Source organism: Acanthochromis polyacanthus, chromosome 16, assembly GCF_021347895.1.
Source record: "Acanthochromis polyacanthus isolate Apoly-LR-REF ecotype Palm Island chromosome 16, KAUST_Apoly_ChrSc, whole genome shotgun sequence".
In the NCBI taxonomy this organism is placed as follows: Eukaryota; Metazoa; Chordata; class Actinopteri; family Pomacentridae; genus Acanthochromis; species Acanthochromis polyacanthus.
Genome location: NC_067128.1, coordinates 12,349,747 through 12,367,505, shown reverse-complemented (window position 1 = coordinate 12,367,505; position 17,759 = coordinate 12,349,747). Strand labels below are relative to the sequence as shown.

Sequence of the window (17,759 nt, the reverse complement as noted above, 5' to 3'; positions counted from 1 at the left end):
CAAACAGCTGTAAACGTATTATTTAAATTCAGGGAGCTCAAATTGAATTACAGTGTTTGGTCGATGAGGAACAATCACATGATTGATTAAATATAAAACACTGATTGTAAATAAATATTACATATGCCTACTCTAGTTCTGAATTATTGATAAAACTTATTTTAATAGCTAGGTTATAAGACGAATGTCAGCTTCTGCTGGTTTGACAATACTGAAGTCGACTCTCTGCAGGTATCCAAATCCACCCTGACCTTCACTGTTAGTTTGATCCACTGTGGTATCATTCTCTCTCCTGTTGGTCTCTTTACATACAGATTTCTGTTACTGTCACTGGGATTCATTGGTAAATAGGACCTTTTTTCCATCATCCACAGTGAAATGCTGCTTCGTCTTCGTCAATCCCGAGCATTTGGCCTTGTTTCACCTCGTGAGAAATGGTTTAGAGACGCTCCTGATCCTCTGAGAACATTACTAGACATCTTTCTTTTCACAGAACTTTAGCTGATTGGAGTCTTGTGTTCTTTATTTAGTCAATTCTGTGTCTGTCATGAAGGTGCTGTTCTATCTCTCAGTGAACAAAGCATGATGTTGCTTCATGAAGCCTGATCCTTTTGATGATTTTCTCACTCTTGATCTGTCTGATCCTGTCTGGATATAACTGATCCAGTTTCCACAAAGTGTTAGAGCTCCATGCACTGACCTTTTGGAAACCTTCAGTCCAGACATGATGTGACGCTGAGAAAGCTCCTCTTTGCCCAGAATAACAATCAGTTGAACTTAGTTCTAATGCCGTGTTTCCCACCATCACAGTGCTGCTTAATGAGCAAAACTGACATGCAGATTGATTTATACGAGGTAAACAATGGCTGCAGGTTGTCTTAGTAAACGAGCCTTGATGAGTCAGTTAAATCCAACTGAATGTCATCTGAACGCTGTGTCAGTGGAAGATTACAACCGAAGGAAATCTCACCTTTGTACAAAGGAGTTAACGCGGTATAATATCGCTAATGTGATCAGAGAAGTCGATCAGAATGAGAAATGTTGTTTCTTCAGTTTACATGTCAGAACTTCTTGTGTTTCTGAATGTTTTTGATTCCTTCCAGGTTTAAACGAAGTTGATGTGCACACAGATGTTGTCACTTACTGGCATTAAATCTGCATACTGATGTGATCACCAGCTGAGAGTAAGACTAACCCATGAGTATCTCAGCACTAAAGACTTTTTTTTTTTCATAACTCTGAAAAAAAACTTCTTTTTAAAAAATGAAGCGTAAACTGACAGATGAGTCATTAATGACTAATCATTAAATGTGTGAAAATGTTAGAAAGTTCCAGGAGGAAATCGGGTTTCTGCAGGTCTAGACAAATGTTCTTATGAAGCAAATCCAGTTACTCAACAAAAGAAAAGAAAGTATCTGGGATGGCACTTAAAAACACTTACATTTTACTGAGGTCTTCAATGTCAAATTTAGTCTTTCCTGATGTAGAAATAATGAACTGTAACTCTTAGTGAGGGTGAAGTGTTGATTTCAGCAGCAACAAGTGAATTCAATCTTTTTTAATTAGTTAATTTGTCAGTTATGTGACGCTTATCTCCATCACATATGTTGACGGACAAGGTACGTTTTATCAGTCCGTTTCCTGGCTATAAAAGACACCAGCAGAAACAAACAAAAAAAAAAATCAAGCCGTTTATTCGTTTTTTCGTTTTGAGCAAAAAAAACCCAAAAAAATCAGGAAACGGGTCAAGGGCCAAAAGGTACTGACCCTTGATAAAAAATAAATAAAAAAAATCTGTATATCCCTTTTTGATCATGATAAGGAAAAACGCCTTGTATTTCAAATTTATTTTTTGTATTTTTAAATAAAAATCAAATAACCACTCGTTTTTTGTTTTTCAATACCCGTTTTAGAACGGAAAATCCAACTGCCAGAAAAATACACGGACCATCTGGTTTTGATTTTCCCTTTGTAATATAGGACACTTGTAAATAAAAACATAAAAGAGAGGCATAAGAAAAAAGAAAAGGGTATAGGTCTAGTTCTTCACAAGTAAATTGGGGTGGAGATTTTTGGTTACATAAAATTGCCTAAAGTTTATTTAATTTGAGTAATCAAGGTTTGCAAAAAACAACAACACACAAACAGTTTAATCTCAGTTTATAAATGTTGTAACAAAACCAGATCATCCCAGCCGCCAGGCGGCGTGACAGATGTGGCGCATGCACGTTTGCTGTCGTGGGCTTCCTCAGCAGCCAATCAGAGTGCTCGCCTCGGCAGTAACCCGGAAACAGTTCCTCCGTGAACCTCGACAGCTGTGAAGGACGAAGTCCCTTTAATAACATCTGATTTTAGAGGGGAAAAATGAAGCTTAAACTTTTGCTTCGCAGGCTGAACCCTGATCAGATCAAAGGTACAACACGTTCAGATTATTCGAGACAGAAAGACGCAATGATTTAGTCTTCAATTTTTTTTTATTTTTTTTTAGGTCGAGGTGGCAACAAATAAACTGTAAAAAATACCGGGCATGTGTTCTTTTGTTTTATGATATCTTGTCAGATTCATTTTAAAACCGCGAATATCAGCTTTAACTTTCATATACGCAAAGATGCACGGCAGCTTGAAACACAGTAATCATTATTTTTTGTGAAAAATTGGTTTGGCGCTAAATTACCATGGAGACAACGCCTTTATATGAAAGTAAACAACAAAAAGCACGGCAGCGGGAAGCAAAACAGATGTGAACCACTTAAACAGCATCTCATATTTATTATGGCGCTTAAATAAGACGTTAAACAAAATCAGGTTGCTGTCAGATACATTAAAATCCTAATATAAAAGCAAGTAGACAAGATATTAGCAGTTGTACTGACTGGTGTTATTATGTGTTCATGATTAATTCAATCGAGTTTGAGTGGATGTAAACAGCTGTGAAGCCCCGAATCATTAAATATACAGACCACTTTGACAGTTCAACTCTTCTGCATTAATTTAATTACGAATATGCGCTATTTACAAGCTAATAGCTCATTAAGGAAGTCGGTTTACTTTTGGTGATTTCAATATTTTTCTCAACTTCCCGTCGGTATTTTTAAATCACAGTTCTAATGCAAACTAATGTGTATTTTAGTAACAATCTGAACGTTTTGTAAGCGCTCATTGTGAGTAGTTTTGTAACAGCGGTTGCGCTCAGTTTTGTAACCCCGCACAAACAAAGCCGTTTGAATTTCCCGCAATTCCATGCCAGTCACGTGTTGACGTCTCTCCCTCTGATTGGCAGCGGCGCTGCGTCTCTTTAAAGGGCCTGCACGAGCTGCGTTCCTATTGGCTGGCTGCGTTCTAGCGCCAAGATTTCAATAAAAAGGCGAGAGCAGCCAGAAGAAGCCGCTTCAGTCTCTGCTCTCCGTCTGTCTGCTGCTAGTTAGTTCGTTTAGCTTTCTCTTGCTTTTAACCTACTTTTAGTTCCTTTACTTCTTAAATTTATTTTTCCGTGTTAACCAGGCAACCGCCATGCTCTCTGCTCGCTCTCCTCTCTCCGACCTCAACGAGAAAACAGTCAGCAGTCAGATGAACAACATGTCGCTGGACAAAGAAAACACGGTGAGAATCAACAAATATCGATATTTGAAAATAGCAGGAATCAATAAATATCGCTAATTGAAGCTCCGGGAGCCGTTTAAACGATCCCATGTCCGTCTGCAGACCAGCATGATGCTGCTTTTTACCGCAAACTCACTGCGGACGTTTTCTCCTCAGTTCATCCTGACTGACCCACATTCAGTCAGCGTTTCAGCTCGCTGACCTCATCAATCAATCAATCAATAAGTCAGTCGCTATGTTTATCGATAAGTGTTGTGTTCAGTTTGCTGACAGTCTTTGTTTCCTTCCAGCCTCCGAGTCTGAGCAGCAGCCGCATCCTGGCGTCCAAAACCGCGCGGAAAATCTTCAACGATGCTGCGGTGAGTGAGAGAAAAGCTGCTGAAGCTTCACAGTTTCAGCTGATTCAGTTAATAAACTATCAGTGTTGCAGATCGATCACCTGAACGCAACTTTGTGTCCTTTAATGCGGCGATGTGGCGCCTAAACTGTGGATGTGGCGCCAACAGTGAGCTGTCAGTGCTGCCTTTACTGTCCTCCATCAGAGAGGATTTAATCTGATATGATCAATACATCATTGATTATTGTGTGTACAGTTTAGACAGACAGGGCTGCAGCAGATTAATATCTACATCACTGATCAATTACATTTAAATACTTTTTACAGATTTTTAATCTGGTCCCCAAAAGTCCAAGATCTGAAAATGTTCAGTTTAAACTGATATAAGACAAAGAAATGCAGCAGATCTTCTTTTTCAGCATTAAAATATGCAGATAACTGATTTTTTTCCCACAGTTTTACCAGAATTTCAGCTAAATTCATGCATCAGTTATTAAAATGTTTGCTGATTGTTTTTCTGCTGCTTCAGTTCTCGTCTTTAGATTTCTTCATCCAAAGGTTTATTCTGAGTTTTGAAATAGAACACAGACAAACCTTGTGTGTATTTATTGATCATGCTGTCATATTCTGTAACTGAAACATTCATTAAATGTGGTTCACTGTGATATGATCAGCAGTTCATTGATTTCTACATTAAATTACAGTAAACTGTCATTGAATAGAAATAAAGAGCTGCAGCACTTAGTTGATCAGTGGATGACAGAAAACAAGTGAGGAATTCTTTTGATCACTTACTAGTTAATTAAACAAATTTTTCTACAAAATGTCCAAATATTTAGTTTTTGACTGCTCTAAAGTGGAAGTTTTGTTGTTTTTGTGTGGAACAACAAAAGTGTTTCATGAGCTTTCTCTGTTGTCAGACAACTGAAACAAATATTTTTTACTTTTTGCTAAATAAATGTAGGAAATCATCTGTAGATTAATCATAGAAAAGCTTTGAGTTTTAGCTCTAAAACAGACTTTGAGTTACCAGGGGTTTTCAGGGCTGTAGCAGGATTTTTGAAATCTTAAGTCTGGGTTTCAGAATGTGTTCTGCCGATCTGCAAAAAGCTTAAAGATGCTGTTTATTTTTTGTTTAGCCCAAAGCCGTGAAGAAGAGCAGCAGCTCAGAGGAGGAGGAGCCGCTGCTGAAAGATAATCCTCGTCGCTTCGTCATCTTCCCCATCCAGTACCACGACATCTGGCAGATGTACAAGAAGGCCGAGGCCTCTTTCTGGACGGCAGAGGAGGTAAAAGCAGCTGCTGCTCTCAGACACATCGCATTAGAAACAGGTGGACGACGTGATGTTAAAGTTTGTCTCTCTGTTCAGGTGGATCTGTCCAAAGACCTGCAGCACTGGGAGACTCTGAAGGAAGAAGAGAAGTACTTCATCTCACATGTGTTGGCTTTCTTCGCCGCCAGCGATGGCATCGTCAACGAGAATCTGGTGAGAACCTGATTATTGATCACCCATTAGTTGTGTGTGTGGTAGGTTCAGGGTCAGTGTGGATGTTTTTTCCGCTTCTCTGCTGCTATTAAACGCTCATTTGTTTCCTCATCTTGTTCTTGACTTTGACCACCAGGTGGAGCGTTTCACACAGGAAGTGCAGGTGACGGAGGCCCGCTGTTTCTATGGTTTCCAGATCGCCATGGAGAACATCCACTCAGAGATGTACAGCCTCCTGATCGACACCTACATCAAGGAGCCCAAAGAGAGGTGAGCTGCTCTCTACTGGTTTATACTGGACCCTGCTGGTCTGTCCTGGCGTCTGACGGTGCGTTTACTGACCTTCAGGGAATACCTGTTCAACGCCATCGAGACTCTGCCGTGCGTGAAGAAGAAGGCCGACTGGGCGCTCAACTGGATCGGCAACAAGAACGCCACCTACGGTAAACCTGCCCGCCGAGACTCCACATGATGCTCCCGCTTTGCCACTCGCTGATATTCATCATTTGTTTGTTACTGATCACACAGGAGAGCGTGTTGTGGCCTTCGCTGCCGTGGAGGGAATCTTCTTCTCTGGTTCCTTCGCTGCCATCTTCTGGCTGAAGAAGAGAGGCCTGATGCCCGGCCTGACCTTCTCCAACGAGCTCATCAGCAGAGACGAGGTGCCGCCCCACACAAACACCAGACCCATCAATAACTGATCGGCTCCGTTTACGTTTCAGGACATAAATGTCTGTTTTTTGTCAGGTGTTTAATGAGTTGTCGGTTTTTTGCAGCTCATCTCCTATTCAAGCTGCTCAGACTCAGACTGTTGCTCTAAAACTGTATGTGTGTGTGTTGCCTTCAGGGTCTGCACTGCGATTTCGCCTGTCTCATGTTCAAACACCTGCTGAACAAACCGTCCACTCAAACCGTCACCACCATCATCAGAAACGCCGTTGAGATCGAGCAGGTGAGTGGCAGCAGCAGGTCCATCCTCCACGTGTCGCTCTGGTTTCTCTGCTGCTGGTTTTCATGGTTTTGCTGCTCTGTCTGTGTTCAGGAGTTCCTGACTGAGGCTCTGCCGGTGAAGCTCATCGGGATGAACTGTGAGCTGATGAAGCAGTACATCGAGTTTGTGGCCGACAGACTGCTGCTGGAGCTCGGCTTCTCAAAGGTACAAACAAAACCGCAGCTCCCAGTAAAGCTGATCCACCGTCCAGTGACACTTGAACAAAGACTCCAAAGTTGAATTCGGCGGAAACCTTTCTGGTGGAGGAACACCAGGAGTTTCAGTTTTTAGCCGAGTCACTGAGCTGTGGCTCCACTAACAGCTGCAGGGTTTCATCTGCAGCAGCTGGATGAGTTACAGCGTCTGCACAGATCGGCTTCTTTAAACCGAGACACCAGGAGTTCCAGCGTCACGTCTGCAGGATCATGTCAGCTCAGTGTGATGTTTTTAGAGGTGGAGGAGGCCACTGATCAGACTGTTGGAGCTGTTTGTTGTGTAGAAACTGACATTTACTGGATCCCAGTCAGAGCTGCAGTCAGATCAGCTGCTTCCAGCCTGCAGGCAGATCGTCCATGTGATGATGATGATGATGATTACAGTGTTTGCAGGTCGCAAACATTCAGCTCTTTAAAAGCTGCAGTAACCAGCAGTTAGTGTTTACTGTCAGACTGAGCTGTCAATTCTCATCCTTCACTCCTGATAAAGCCACAGCATCTATATTATTAATAATCAGACGTACTGGAGACTTCACTCTAACTCTGTAGCTGCCATTTTAAAAAAGTTGCTCTTCATTAAATGTAGCATCAGAAAAAAGGTCCAGTTATCAGATTAATGCGTTGTTCTTAATTAAAGTGTGACGCTTTGATGTCTCTGAAATCTTTAGTTTCATCATTCAGAGAAGTTCCAAAGTTTAAAGTCTGACTGAGCAGCAGGAGTGTTGATGTTGAGGTTCTGCTGTGCTGCTCCTCATTCAGACCAGAGCTGCAGGTGAACTTCCAGCTGTTGTGTTTGTTGTGGAGGACGAGCAGGTGTGTGATGATGAGAGGCGCAGGGGTACGGACCTCAGCCGATGATGGGGGCTGAGTGCTGCTGCAGGCTGTGATCAGAGGACGAGTGGTTCACTGACGGAGCAGCAGCAGCACGACACAGACGCCTGACTGAGCTCACCTGGACTCACAACACTACTGCAGCAGCACTCCTACACTACTGCATGAGAACTCTGGTCTTTCAAAGGTCTTGAGCAGGAAGCAGCAGGTGTTTGTTGGTCGGACCTGACGGAGAATAAAGCGTCTCTTCTGTCTTCTCTCTGCAGATCTACCGGGTGGACAACCCCTTCGACTTCATGGAGAACATCTCTCTGGAGGGAAAGACCAACTTCTTTGAGAAGCGGGTGGGCGAGTACCAGAGGATGGGCGTCATGTCCGGCACCACAGACAACACCTTCAGGCTGGACGCCGACTTCTGAGCTCACGACTGAACCACAGACACTCAGATATTCATTAGAGCAGAACTCCAACCAGAAGCTGCTGCTCACCTCCTTTCACTCCACCCACTGTGACTGTGCAGTCAATCAGAGCAGAGACAGGAAGCCAGAAAAAAAAAAAACTACACTGATGTGGAGACCAGGTGAGACACAGACTGAAGCAGCAGCTGACTGATAAACTGATCAGTCCTGGATGTCTACCTGGTTCACGTTTTTGAAGAGTTTTTTTTTTATTTTTTACTAAATCTGCTTTTAGGTTTTTCTATTAAATTTATAGAGTTGTGTAGTTTTTATAATAAAATAACTGCCTGTAAGAGTCTTGAATCTGCTGTTCACTTTATCTTCATCCTAATGTTTTGTTTTGTTTTGTTTTTTTTAAGATTTAATGCTTTTAAAAAATAGTTTGGTTCAGTAAAATGTCACCGGTCTGTCGTAATATTACAATACTACTTTTACATTTGGCTTTTAATACAAATTAGATGGCATGTTGATCGTTGAGCTCTGCAGATGCTGCTGGGTGGAGTTATTTCCTTCAGTCAGGCTAACAGTTTCCCTTTGTTTCCAGTCTTTATCTAAGCTTACCAGCTGGATGTTGAAAACAAGATGAGGATTTTACTAAATGAACTAGTCCTTTAAAGTTTGTTTCCTCTGGGAGATGGGAATTAAACCAAAATTAGAAAGTTCTGATCATGTTCACTATTTAGGTTTTCATTGAAACAATTAAAATATTCTCTGTTTTTAGCTGTTTAGTGAGTAAATTATCCGTTTTTGCCTCTGTGGATGAGAATATTTTTTGGTTTCAGAGTGAACAAGATGCAGCTGATTACCCCAGAGAGTAATCAACTGCATTCTTTGTAGTGATGTTCTGTTTCTAAGCAACATGTTCGCATGATGTCCCACAACTCACACACTTAAGAACTACATACACAGCTGACATGTGTTCTGTCTGAGGGTTTATTAATCAGGCAAGATTAGGATCAATACTTCATATAATAATATAGTGAAATGTGACATTTATGACAACATAGTTAAACTGACTAGATGTATATAGAAAATCCAACACTTATAGAGCTAAATGGACTATTTTAATGTAATAAAACAAGGAACAAGCACTGTCAGACTCCACTACAGCTTCACATAGTTTTAGTCTCAAATTAACATCTCCATGACGACTGGTCTGATAAGATTGAGGTTTCACAAAGTGCTTGAACAGAAATGAAAGAGGATCAGTGGTTCTATGTGCTTCTAGCTCTGTTTAGTTCAAACTCCTTAGGACTTGATTTTATGGCTTCAGGGGTTTAGGTAGTAAAACATTCAAAGACATGATATTGATTGAAAACGCCGGTGTGTCTGACGTGTTATTACTAAAAAATAGCCTTCAGAAGATCTTGACGTCGAGCAGCGAGACGTCTCCCTTCACCTCCAGCTGGTCGATGCGGATCAGGTCCTGGACTCGGTGTTTGTAGTCCAGCTGGTGGACGCCGTTGACGGCCACTCTGAAGTGCTGAGAGTCACACAGGATGATCATCTGCGGACACGGTGGCAGGTTAAAGGATCGTGTTGCTGATTTCAAAGAATTAAAAACTACAACAAATAAGCACCTAGAAGGAGGTCACGGCGTGCTGAATATATCTGAGGATATTTTTAGATGGATCAAAATCTATAGAGGGCTCAGTGGTTACTAATGTCGCCAGAAGATCCCTGGTTTGTGTCCTGACCTTCCTGGCATCTTTCTGCATAAAATTTGTATGTTCTTCTTGTGCATGTGTGGTTTACTTCAGTCCAAAAATATGCTGAGGTTAATTGATTATTCTAAAAATAAATATATATATATATATGTAGCACCACTGACTTTAACATTAATGCTCCTAAAAAACTTTAAATTGAGGTGAGAACTTAAAAAAGCAGTGTCAAAGGTCACCTCAAAGTACTGTCCTGCAGCAAAGGGGAAGGAGGCCAACTTGGTCTCCTCGGGGCCCCAGCAGTCAGACAGGAAGGAGTTCCTGATGAAGACCTCTTCCTTCAGACGAGGGTTGAGATGAAGAGCGATGTCGCTGCCGCTCGACACTCGCAGGTTCACACAGAAACTGAAAGCAACAAAGACAGAAACGTGTTGTTCTGATTAGTAACAAACTTTCTTCTTCCATCAAAAAGATATTTCACTTTTTCTGACGTTGGGGTCACGTTAGGAAAAGTCATTGACGTCAAGTTGAAAAAAAAAATGTAATTTGGGTTTTTTTCTGCTATTAAACATAGTGGCAGATCATTTTTGTCCCTAAGACAGCACAAGCGTTAAACTGTAGTCTGTTGTAAACCAGGATTTTGAAAAATCCAACATTCCACCAACCAAACTAAATGTGACATTCATGCAAGTATGGCGACAATCACAGCATACAATAAATACAATAATCCCAGTGGTTTGGTTTGTTTCTATCGGCAACACTAAACAGGATCAAAGGGCTGATGACATCACTCAGGTGCTGCTTACATTTGTGCGAACTGATTGATTTCTCCTTTGACTGCGATGCTGCGTCCCACACTCAGCCCTTTGAGCAGCTGTCCTCTGAATGGAACGCTCTGAAACAGAAAGTCATCAAACGCAACCATTTCAGAACGTAAAACTCGGTGAAAATGAATGCCAGCTACAGCTGTGATGATCCATTAATTGGTTGATCGGCACGAAGATCATCATAATTCGCCAAAAACGTCAAACATTTGCAGCTCGAAGTTTATCAGACGTAAGAATTTGTTGCCTTTCTTGGTCTTACAGGTTTCTCTTGGGAATGAGACTGTTTAAATAAAGGCTAAAAAAAAAAATACAAAAACCTTGCAGCCATAAGATCAATCAATAAATCAACAGATAAATGAAACACGTGAGTAAATATGAAATTCAATGGATCACAACATCACATCTGACAATAAGCAGAAATATGACAAGAAAAAAAATAGGATCATGAGGTAATATTCACGTATTTGTACTTTTACTTGATGGTGTATCCGATTAATTAACATCCTGATAATTAAATTCCCAATTCATCAACTGTACAGACTTTAGAGTTTCTTATCCAACAGACCCGCCACAATAAAGCAATAGCAAATCAATAATCAATGTCCGGATAGCAGGATGGTTGAAGGCCAAGTTAAAATATAATATTTATATCAACAAGGGCTACGAGGAAGCATTCTAGTAGCCAAGATAATATTATTGCTCCATCATGGTATTTAATTTCCCATGTTGTCACGTAACCAAACAAAATGTGTGTTTTATTCTGAAATGTTTTCTTCAGTTGAACTAGTCAGCATTAAACAGAGTTTGTAAAATCAGTAGAGTACAACATACAACACGCAGGATTAAATTCAACATAATTTTCTCAAAAATGATGGAAACTAACAGAAACAATAAGATCCAGTTCTTTAGATTTATTCAAACATTGACACTGGTTTTTATTCGATACAGAACCAGCAGAATTCAAACTCACCAATCCGCCTGATGAGGAAATAATCTGCTGCAAGAGGAACAAACGACAAAATCTGGTTAAATGCGAGAAATGGAAATTATTTATAAGCAGCATTTTACTATGAATAAATACTAGAATGTAGCTAGAAATACACAGAAACACTTATATTAATACAACACATTCAGATTATTCTAGATGTTTTACCGTGCTAATATTCTATAATAGATTAATAAACACTTAGAGTCTGCTAAGTTCAACAGTGGAGGACGTAATAAACGGAATAAAACTCCTGCTTTAGAGGCTCTTAATACATTTTATCCTCAAAAATCTAAACTTATAAAGTCACTGTAGATGTCCAGCAAAAGCAAATGTTTCTCTCTGAAATGCAGAAAAGTATAAAGTACAATCCATTAGGAAATGTACTGATTATACATGTGTTCAGTGACATTAATAAGTGACAGAAAGTGTCTGATTAAGTGTTTCAGAGTTTGTGCAGGTTCATCAGGTTGAAAAATCATTTAAGAGGAGTTTATAAATTACATTTTTAAATATTTTAAGGTTTTTTGGAAGTCTAATACATTCCATCTCCTGATATGGAGGTTATATGAAAAACAGAGGATTGGAAAACTGCAGTTTTTGGAAAAAGTTCATTTAGGAACAACTGCTGTTGGTTCGTATTGAACAGCCAAAAAATATTTAAGACCCTCTGCGACTTACCGTAAATTCTATGATTAACATATTTTTCTCAGTAGTTTGAGCTAAATGGCTAAATCTGCTGTTCAAACAAACACTTCTCAAATGGAGTTTTTTATTCTAGGATTATCTTTGGGATTTTTGAACTGACTCGCACTGTTTCTCCCCGCCGACATCTACACCCCTCCTCCACCTGCCTCAATGTTTGCAGCAGACGGAGAAACTCTATAAGAACACCGCTGCCAGTCCAGATGTCAGCCTGAACAGAACCTCGTCTGCCTCAGCCTGAGCTAGCAGTCTTTTCCAACGCATCCTGCAGCGTTCTAATAACAAGAAACGTTCCTCACCAGTGATTACACACCGTAAAGTCTTCAGCCGGCCTGAGGTTCTGTCTCACCGTATTCCAAATCCTTGCTTCAATCCGTTTTATTTTCAAAAATGTTAACTAGTACACACTACCAGTCAAAGGTCTGGACACACCTTCTCATTCAGTGCTTTTTATTTATTTGTAGTATTTTCTACATTGTAGATTAATAATGAATATTAACACTTCTTTGTTTATTACATAATTCCATGTGTATTCTTCTATAGTCTTGACGTCTTCAGTATGAATCTACAATGTAGAAAATAATTCAATTAAAAAAAAAAAAATCCCTGAATGAGAACCAACCAACTGACCAAACAAACCTGTGCAGGTCTGAGAATGTGTTTCTTCTTCTGGTCGCATGTAAAAGTAAATGTAATATTTAGGAATTTTGGAAAGCTGGCTGGACAAAACCAAATGTCTGTTTAGACTGTGGTGGTGTTTCTGACAGTTTTTGAAAAATTTGTATCAACCGCATGATTAATTTGTAACGAAAAAACAATAAGCTGCAGCCCTAATGACAATAATGCATAATTATTTTATGAATTAAGGATTAAACACAACATGGAAGGCAATCTGGAAAAACTGCACCACTATTAAGTTGCGTTTTTTTTTATTATTGAGAAACCTGAAGCTTTTTTCATGACCTGCAGAATCGAATACAATTCAAACAGAAGTTTGTTCTCACGTTCATCTCCGAGTCCTGAGCGGTCAGACTGGCCGCAGGAAAGACAGCACTCTAAAAACAAACAAACAAACAACCCGTCAGATTCCCTGAAACAAACAAGCTCTTTAAACCAGGCACTGCGGATTAACAGACAGACTCACTGAACTCGGGGCCACGATTCCCAAAGCCTGGATTTTCACTTTTCCAGATACGAGGATCGTGTCGACTCGGTCCAGGTCCACTCGGTGTTTATACTCCAACACATGAGCTCCGTTCACGGCCACCTGAACAACAAACACAGAGACACGCTGCAGGAATCCATTTTCATCTGAGGCGACAGTCTGATTCAGACATTTTAGATGTGTTTGAGGTAAATATTGGACTGAAAACTTTAAATACGCAGTTGTACTGATGAAGGTAAGGAGCTACTATGGTAATACTTTAACCTACCCATAAATATCTTCATAAAAGCACAATTATTGTTACTCCACCAAGGAACGACGGAGTTATGTGACGATGGGTGTACGTTTGTCTGTGAATCTGTCAGTCTGTCCGTGTGAAACATCACTCAAAAACGGACAAACAGATTTTGATTAAATTTTCAGGGAAGGTCAGAAATGACACAAGGACCAAGTGATTAGATTTTGGCAGTGATGCAGCGTATAGTCTGGATCCATGGATTTGTTAAGGATTCCCCATTGGGAGACATAGCTGCTGTGACGTGAACACTGTGTCAGTTAGCTGCTGATGATCACATGACTGTGATCCTACTACAAATTGACCAGGATAAGTTGGAAATCATACAAGGAACAATTGAATAAAGTGTGGGCTGTTTCTGAGTCCCATCAATTCCTGCCGCCCGCTACATATTTAGGTCATGCATGTAGCAAACCCCAGTCAGACGATGATAAAGCTCCTGGTGTTTCACAAAGCTTTTATTTACATTCAGCCTTATTTTGAACACAAATTCACCTTTCTGTCCTTCACTCCTTTCTTCAGGAAACACCGTCAGAGCTTGTACCTATTCCAGCTGCTTCTAAGTTTAGACACATCCTTTGCTGGACAGCAGCAGCGCGGAACTGTTTTCTTTCATCTTGACGTGAATTTTCCGACTTATAAAAGCCCGTAACATTAAAAATATGCCTTCAAAATAAAAGCCTGGAAGGAACGGTTATTTTAACACTGGCAAAACAAAGCCTTGCCACAAGTGATGAACTGATCAACACATCTTTATAAGAGTAATTTACATGCAATTTGGTATCCATACATAACGTGCACATGCCTAACACATGCCTGTGCTCAGCGTAAGGTCATGTTTTTTTAAAGATTTCATCTGTCAGAAATGATAACGTCAACTGAACAGCCTTGGCGGAGTACTGCGCTGTCTGAGTGCTTTTCTAGTTCTTATAGTTACAGGAAAACTCTGATTTATTTCAGCCTGCTGTATTTCCGATTAATGCGTCTGTTGTGTGCCTATAGGTCTCCCTGCAGCTTTCCAAAGAAAAAACAAAGCCTGACTGAATCATTCTAAACACAGGAAAGGGAACGGACATTTTGCTGGATCCACGTCTATTTAGATGATAAACTCTACAAAGTAAACATGACCCGTGGAGACACATCAATGGCAAACGCATGCCAGATGAAATAAACCAGAAAGTTAAGCAGTCTGTCTGTGGAAACACCAGGGAAGCACATCCTCCAGAGACTCTGAACTGTTTTGTTCCTGGTGTTATACGAGACGTTTTTAACTGTCTTCCTCTGCCCAGTTTAGCGGATGTGTCCGTTCTCATGATTAATATTATAAATCAATAATTAATCGGCAGCAATATTTATGTAAAGGTACAGAACATTTAAAGGTTGCAGCTCCTCAAAATAAACAACATGTTGCCTTTTCTCATCCCAGTCAAGTACATATTTTAGGATTTGCTGTTGATCAAACAGAGAAAGATGTCTGACATCTTGCTTTTTAAAAAGTTGTATCAACGATTAATAAATGACAGAGAAATTATAATTAACAGCTGGTACTTTCAATGATCTTTACGCACCAACTGGGAAAAAGTTTTACACACTCGGTCAAATGATGTTCTGATAATAAGTTTTTTCTTCTTCCTCCTTTTGACTGCAATTGGTATTATATTAAAAAAAAAATGAATAAAATTTTGTTTTTGTTTGGACCGGTTTCAATATTTCTTACTTACATAAGTATATCTGAATTATCTTAATTGTTTTTATATACTATGAACATTTTACATTCTCCAAAATGGTGTGCTGTCTTGGCCAGGTCTCCCTCGGAAAAGACATTTTTAATCTCAAGGGACTTCCTGGTAAAATAAAGGTGAAATAAATAAAATATTTAGATCCAATATTAACTGATCCAACAACTATCTCCTTAACTAATAGCAAGTTATTTGTCTACAAATCATCAGAAAGTAGTGAAAACCCTCAAACTGATATTTCTTATTAGTGTTTAAGGTTAAACAGACTAAATGATTGGTAATAAATTAATAATTTCAATAATCATCAAACACAACCTGGACAAGCATGGATAGTATCCAAATATATAACATATATATATAAGGATATAAAAATATCAATTTCAGATGCATATATGACTTGTCATAAAGTCAGAGAACTGGAACAACAGTACAAGAGAGTTTCAGTGAGTTTTTGCAATTTAGTTCTTTTGTAAACTACATTTAGGATTAATAAGTGAATGAGCACAGCATCACATGGGATGATGGTATCAGAGAACCTCTGACTTCTTGCTCTGATTCTAGATCTAATTCATGCATTTTAATGAATTTAAAGCAACTCTCACTGTCGTTGGTCACACCGTCCTGTGTCGTCTCTCACCTTGAACTGGTCTTTCTGCACGAGGACGATGATCTCAAATATGACTCCGGCCTTGAAGGGCATCTGGTACAGAATCTGCTCTCGGCCCCAGCGCTCCTTCTGCAGCGTGTTGCAGACGATACACGACTTTGTAATCCTCGGGTTGAAGTGAAACGCAATGTCGGCCCTCGGCTTCACACTGCTGCCACACGTGAAATCTACCTGGAACCTGCAAGACAGAGCAGCAGGAAAACAGCCCAGACTTTAACTTTTTCACATCAACACACAAAAACCGAAGAAAATTGCTTCACTTCAGATAAGATAAATACTATTGATCCCTCACTGGGGGACGTTTACATCGCAGACATGTTTCACCAAATTTCAGAATCATATGTGATGTGTCTCTGATGTTATTTTAGCCATTTTTGAAGAAAAATATCAAAATTATTAGGTTCCAGCTTCTTAAATGTGGGCGATTCATGCATTCTTCAGTCTACTGTGAAAGTAAACTGAATATTTTGGAGGGTTTCTGAAGGTTTCTTGGGCACTTTTGGATATTTTTACACAAACAACTAATCAATTAATCAAAGTACTAATTGTGAGAGTAACTTATGATGAGTATATTTGTCCAAACCTGTCAGCATCAGGTGGCACTGAGCCCTGGATGAGAACCATCTCTCCTGGCAGCAAACCACCCAGGATCGTCCCAGCGAAGGGGATCGACTGTGGACACAAAACCAGAAACATCTGGACATTGTCAGTTGACTAAACTAAACATCTGGAAATTTCTGACAGAAATACAGAGGATTCATGTTCAATTCAACACTAATGATTCACTTGCAGTTTCTTACTCATCTTCTCTGCTTTGATTTCACTAAAATCTACATTTGTATTCAAATTAATACATAAAGTAATTTTTAAAAGATATTTTGTCACAAATGTGGTCCTTAATGTTTATAAGTTACAGCTGAAGTTCATAATGAGGTCCACATTTCAGCTGCAGGGGAAAAACTAAGCCTGAAAAACAGGAAGCTTGTTCATTTAACCTACTTTTTTTTATCGTCGCCGATCTCCATTACAATTTGTGAACATTTTAAAATGTTCTCTCCTATTTTCAAACGGAAAAATAAAAATCGACTCAACTCGTCATTTCACAAACTCACAAGGACTCGCTCTGTAATTCGGCCTACATGAAACACATCCAACTCATGTGGGCTCATAGAAAAACAAAACTAAATGTAATTCTGGAGTTTTTCTCAAACGGTGAAAAACGAGCAAGGCTAACCAAAAGTTTGTCACAAATGTTGTTGAAATAAAATTATTTATTGGCTGAGATGTATGCGGAACCCACGATGAATTCCACCAAAGTGAGAAAAGCATTTCAGACACGTGACAGAGGAAAATCTCACGTTAATTTTTTGTTAATTTAAGAGGTTGATTCAGCGACTGTTAGCTAACATGCTAACTCGCATGGTAACCGAAAAACAATCGATGATTAGTTCATTTAACCTCAAAGGCGACAATGAAAATGAGTCAAAATTGGTGACAATAATCAGGACAAAAACAACAAATATCTCACCGGGTTTAGAAACGTCTGTCTCGGGTTTGAAATCGACATTTTAGCGTAGAAACGCTGCAATCGGCTGGTCGTTCGTTTGTTTGTTTACTTCCTCATCGGACGTCAGCACGGATGACGTTTTAAAGGATGCGACAGACCCGGAATAACGTCGACGCTCATATTCACAGAGGTTTTATTTTAACCACACAAAAAAATATTGTTTTAGGCGCTTGTGACTATAACGACAGATGTTAGATTTTTACTTTTTTTATCTGCTCCTTTTAAACCA

The 17,759-nt window shown here is 39.7% G+C and overlaps 2 protein-coding genes and 1 non-coding gene across 4 annotated transcripts; 2 read left to right on the top strand and 1 right to left on the bottom strand.

Annotated features, from left to right (window-relative positions):
* Positions 1 to 2,276: 2,276 nt before the first annotated feature.
* LOC110953107 (ribonucleoside-diphosphate reductase subunit M2) lies at positions 2,277 to 8,222 on the top strand. The gene is made up of 11 exons (XM_051960598.1): positions 2,277 to 2,413; positions 3,502 to 3,600; positions 3,891 to 3,959; positions 5,077 to 5,226; positions 5,308 to 5,424; positions 5,561 to 5,694; positions 5,773 to 5,867; positions 5,953 to 6,086; positions 6,272 to 6,376; positions 6,467 to 6,580; positions 7,728 to 8,222. The coding sequence occupies exons 2-11, from the start codon at positions 3,511 to 3,513 to the stop codon at positions 7,878 to 7,880; spliced, it is 1,161 nt and encodes a 386-aa protein (XP_051816558.1). The 5' UTR covers positions 2,277 to 2,413; positions 3,502 to 3,510; the 3' UTR covers positions 7,881 to 8,222.
* LOC127530432 (small nucleolar RNA SNORD94) lies at positions 7,445 to 7,581 on the top strand. The gene has a single exon (XR_007937022.1). It is a non-coding gene; the product is annotated as a small nucleolar RNA SNORD94 (small nucleolar RNA).
* Positions 8,223 to 8,834: 612 nt separating the features above from the next.
* On the bottom strand, positions 8,835 to 17,609 carry lgals8a (galectin 8a). Of its 2 annotated transcripts, none has more exons than XM_022196947.2 (9): positions 17,492 to 17,609; positions 16,547 to 16,635; positions 15,934 to 16,141; positions 13,242 to 13,364; positions 13,102 to 13,152; positions 11,378 to 11,404; positions 10,387 to 10,475; positions 9,820 to 9,985; positions 8,835 to 9,426 (listed from the first exon to the last, which is right to left on the bottom strand). In XM_022196947.2, the coding sequence occupies exons 1-9, from the start codon at positions 17,528 to 17,530 to the stop codon at positions 9,277 to 9,279; spliced, it is 942 nt and encodes a 313-aa protein (XP_022052639.1). In that variant the 5' UTR covers positions 17,531 to 17,609; the 3' UTR covers positions 8,835 to 9,276. The 2 variants fall into 2 exon arrangements, with proteins under 2 accessions (XP_022052639.1, XP_022052640.1); XM_022196948.2 differs by having other exon boundaries at positions 11,378 to 11,401; positions 17,492 to 17,587.
* Positions 17,610 to 17,759: the final 150 nt, after the last annotated feature.

What these genes read in the sequence shown, in the direction of transcription:
- LOC110953107 (XM_051960598.1), top strand. Translation starts at nt 3,511, where the DNA reads ATGCTCTCTGCTCGCTCTCCTCTCTCCGACCTCAACGAGAAAACAGTC. An exon ending in AGCTCATCAGCAGAGACGAG is followed by an intron (nt 6,087 to 6,271) that starts GTGCCGCCCCAC and finishes TGTTGCCTTCAG; the next exon opens with GGTCTGCACTGCGATTTCGC. An exon ending in TGGAGCTCGGCTTCTCAAAG is followed by an intron (nt 6,581 to 7,727) that starts GTACAAACAAAA and finishes TTCTCTCTGCAG; the next exon opens with ATCTACCGGGTGGACAACCC.
- lgals8a (XM_022196947.2), bottom strand. Translation starts at nt 17,530, where the DNA reads ATGTCGATTTCAAACCCGAGACAGACGTTTCTAAACCCG. An exon ending in CTCAGGACTCGGAGATGAAC is followed by an intron (nt 11,405 to 13,101) that starts GTGAGAACAAAC and finishes TTCCTCTTGCAG; the next exon opens with CAGATTATTTCCTCATCAGG. An exon ending in CTGCAGGACAGTACTTTGAG is followed by an intron (nt 9,427 to 9,819) that starts GTGACCTTTGAC and finishes CCGTGTCCGCAG; the next exon opens with ATGATCATCCTGTGTGACTC.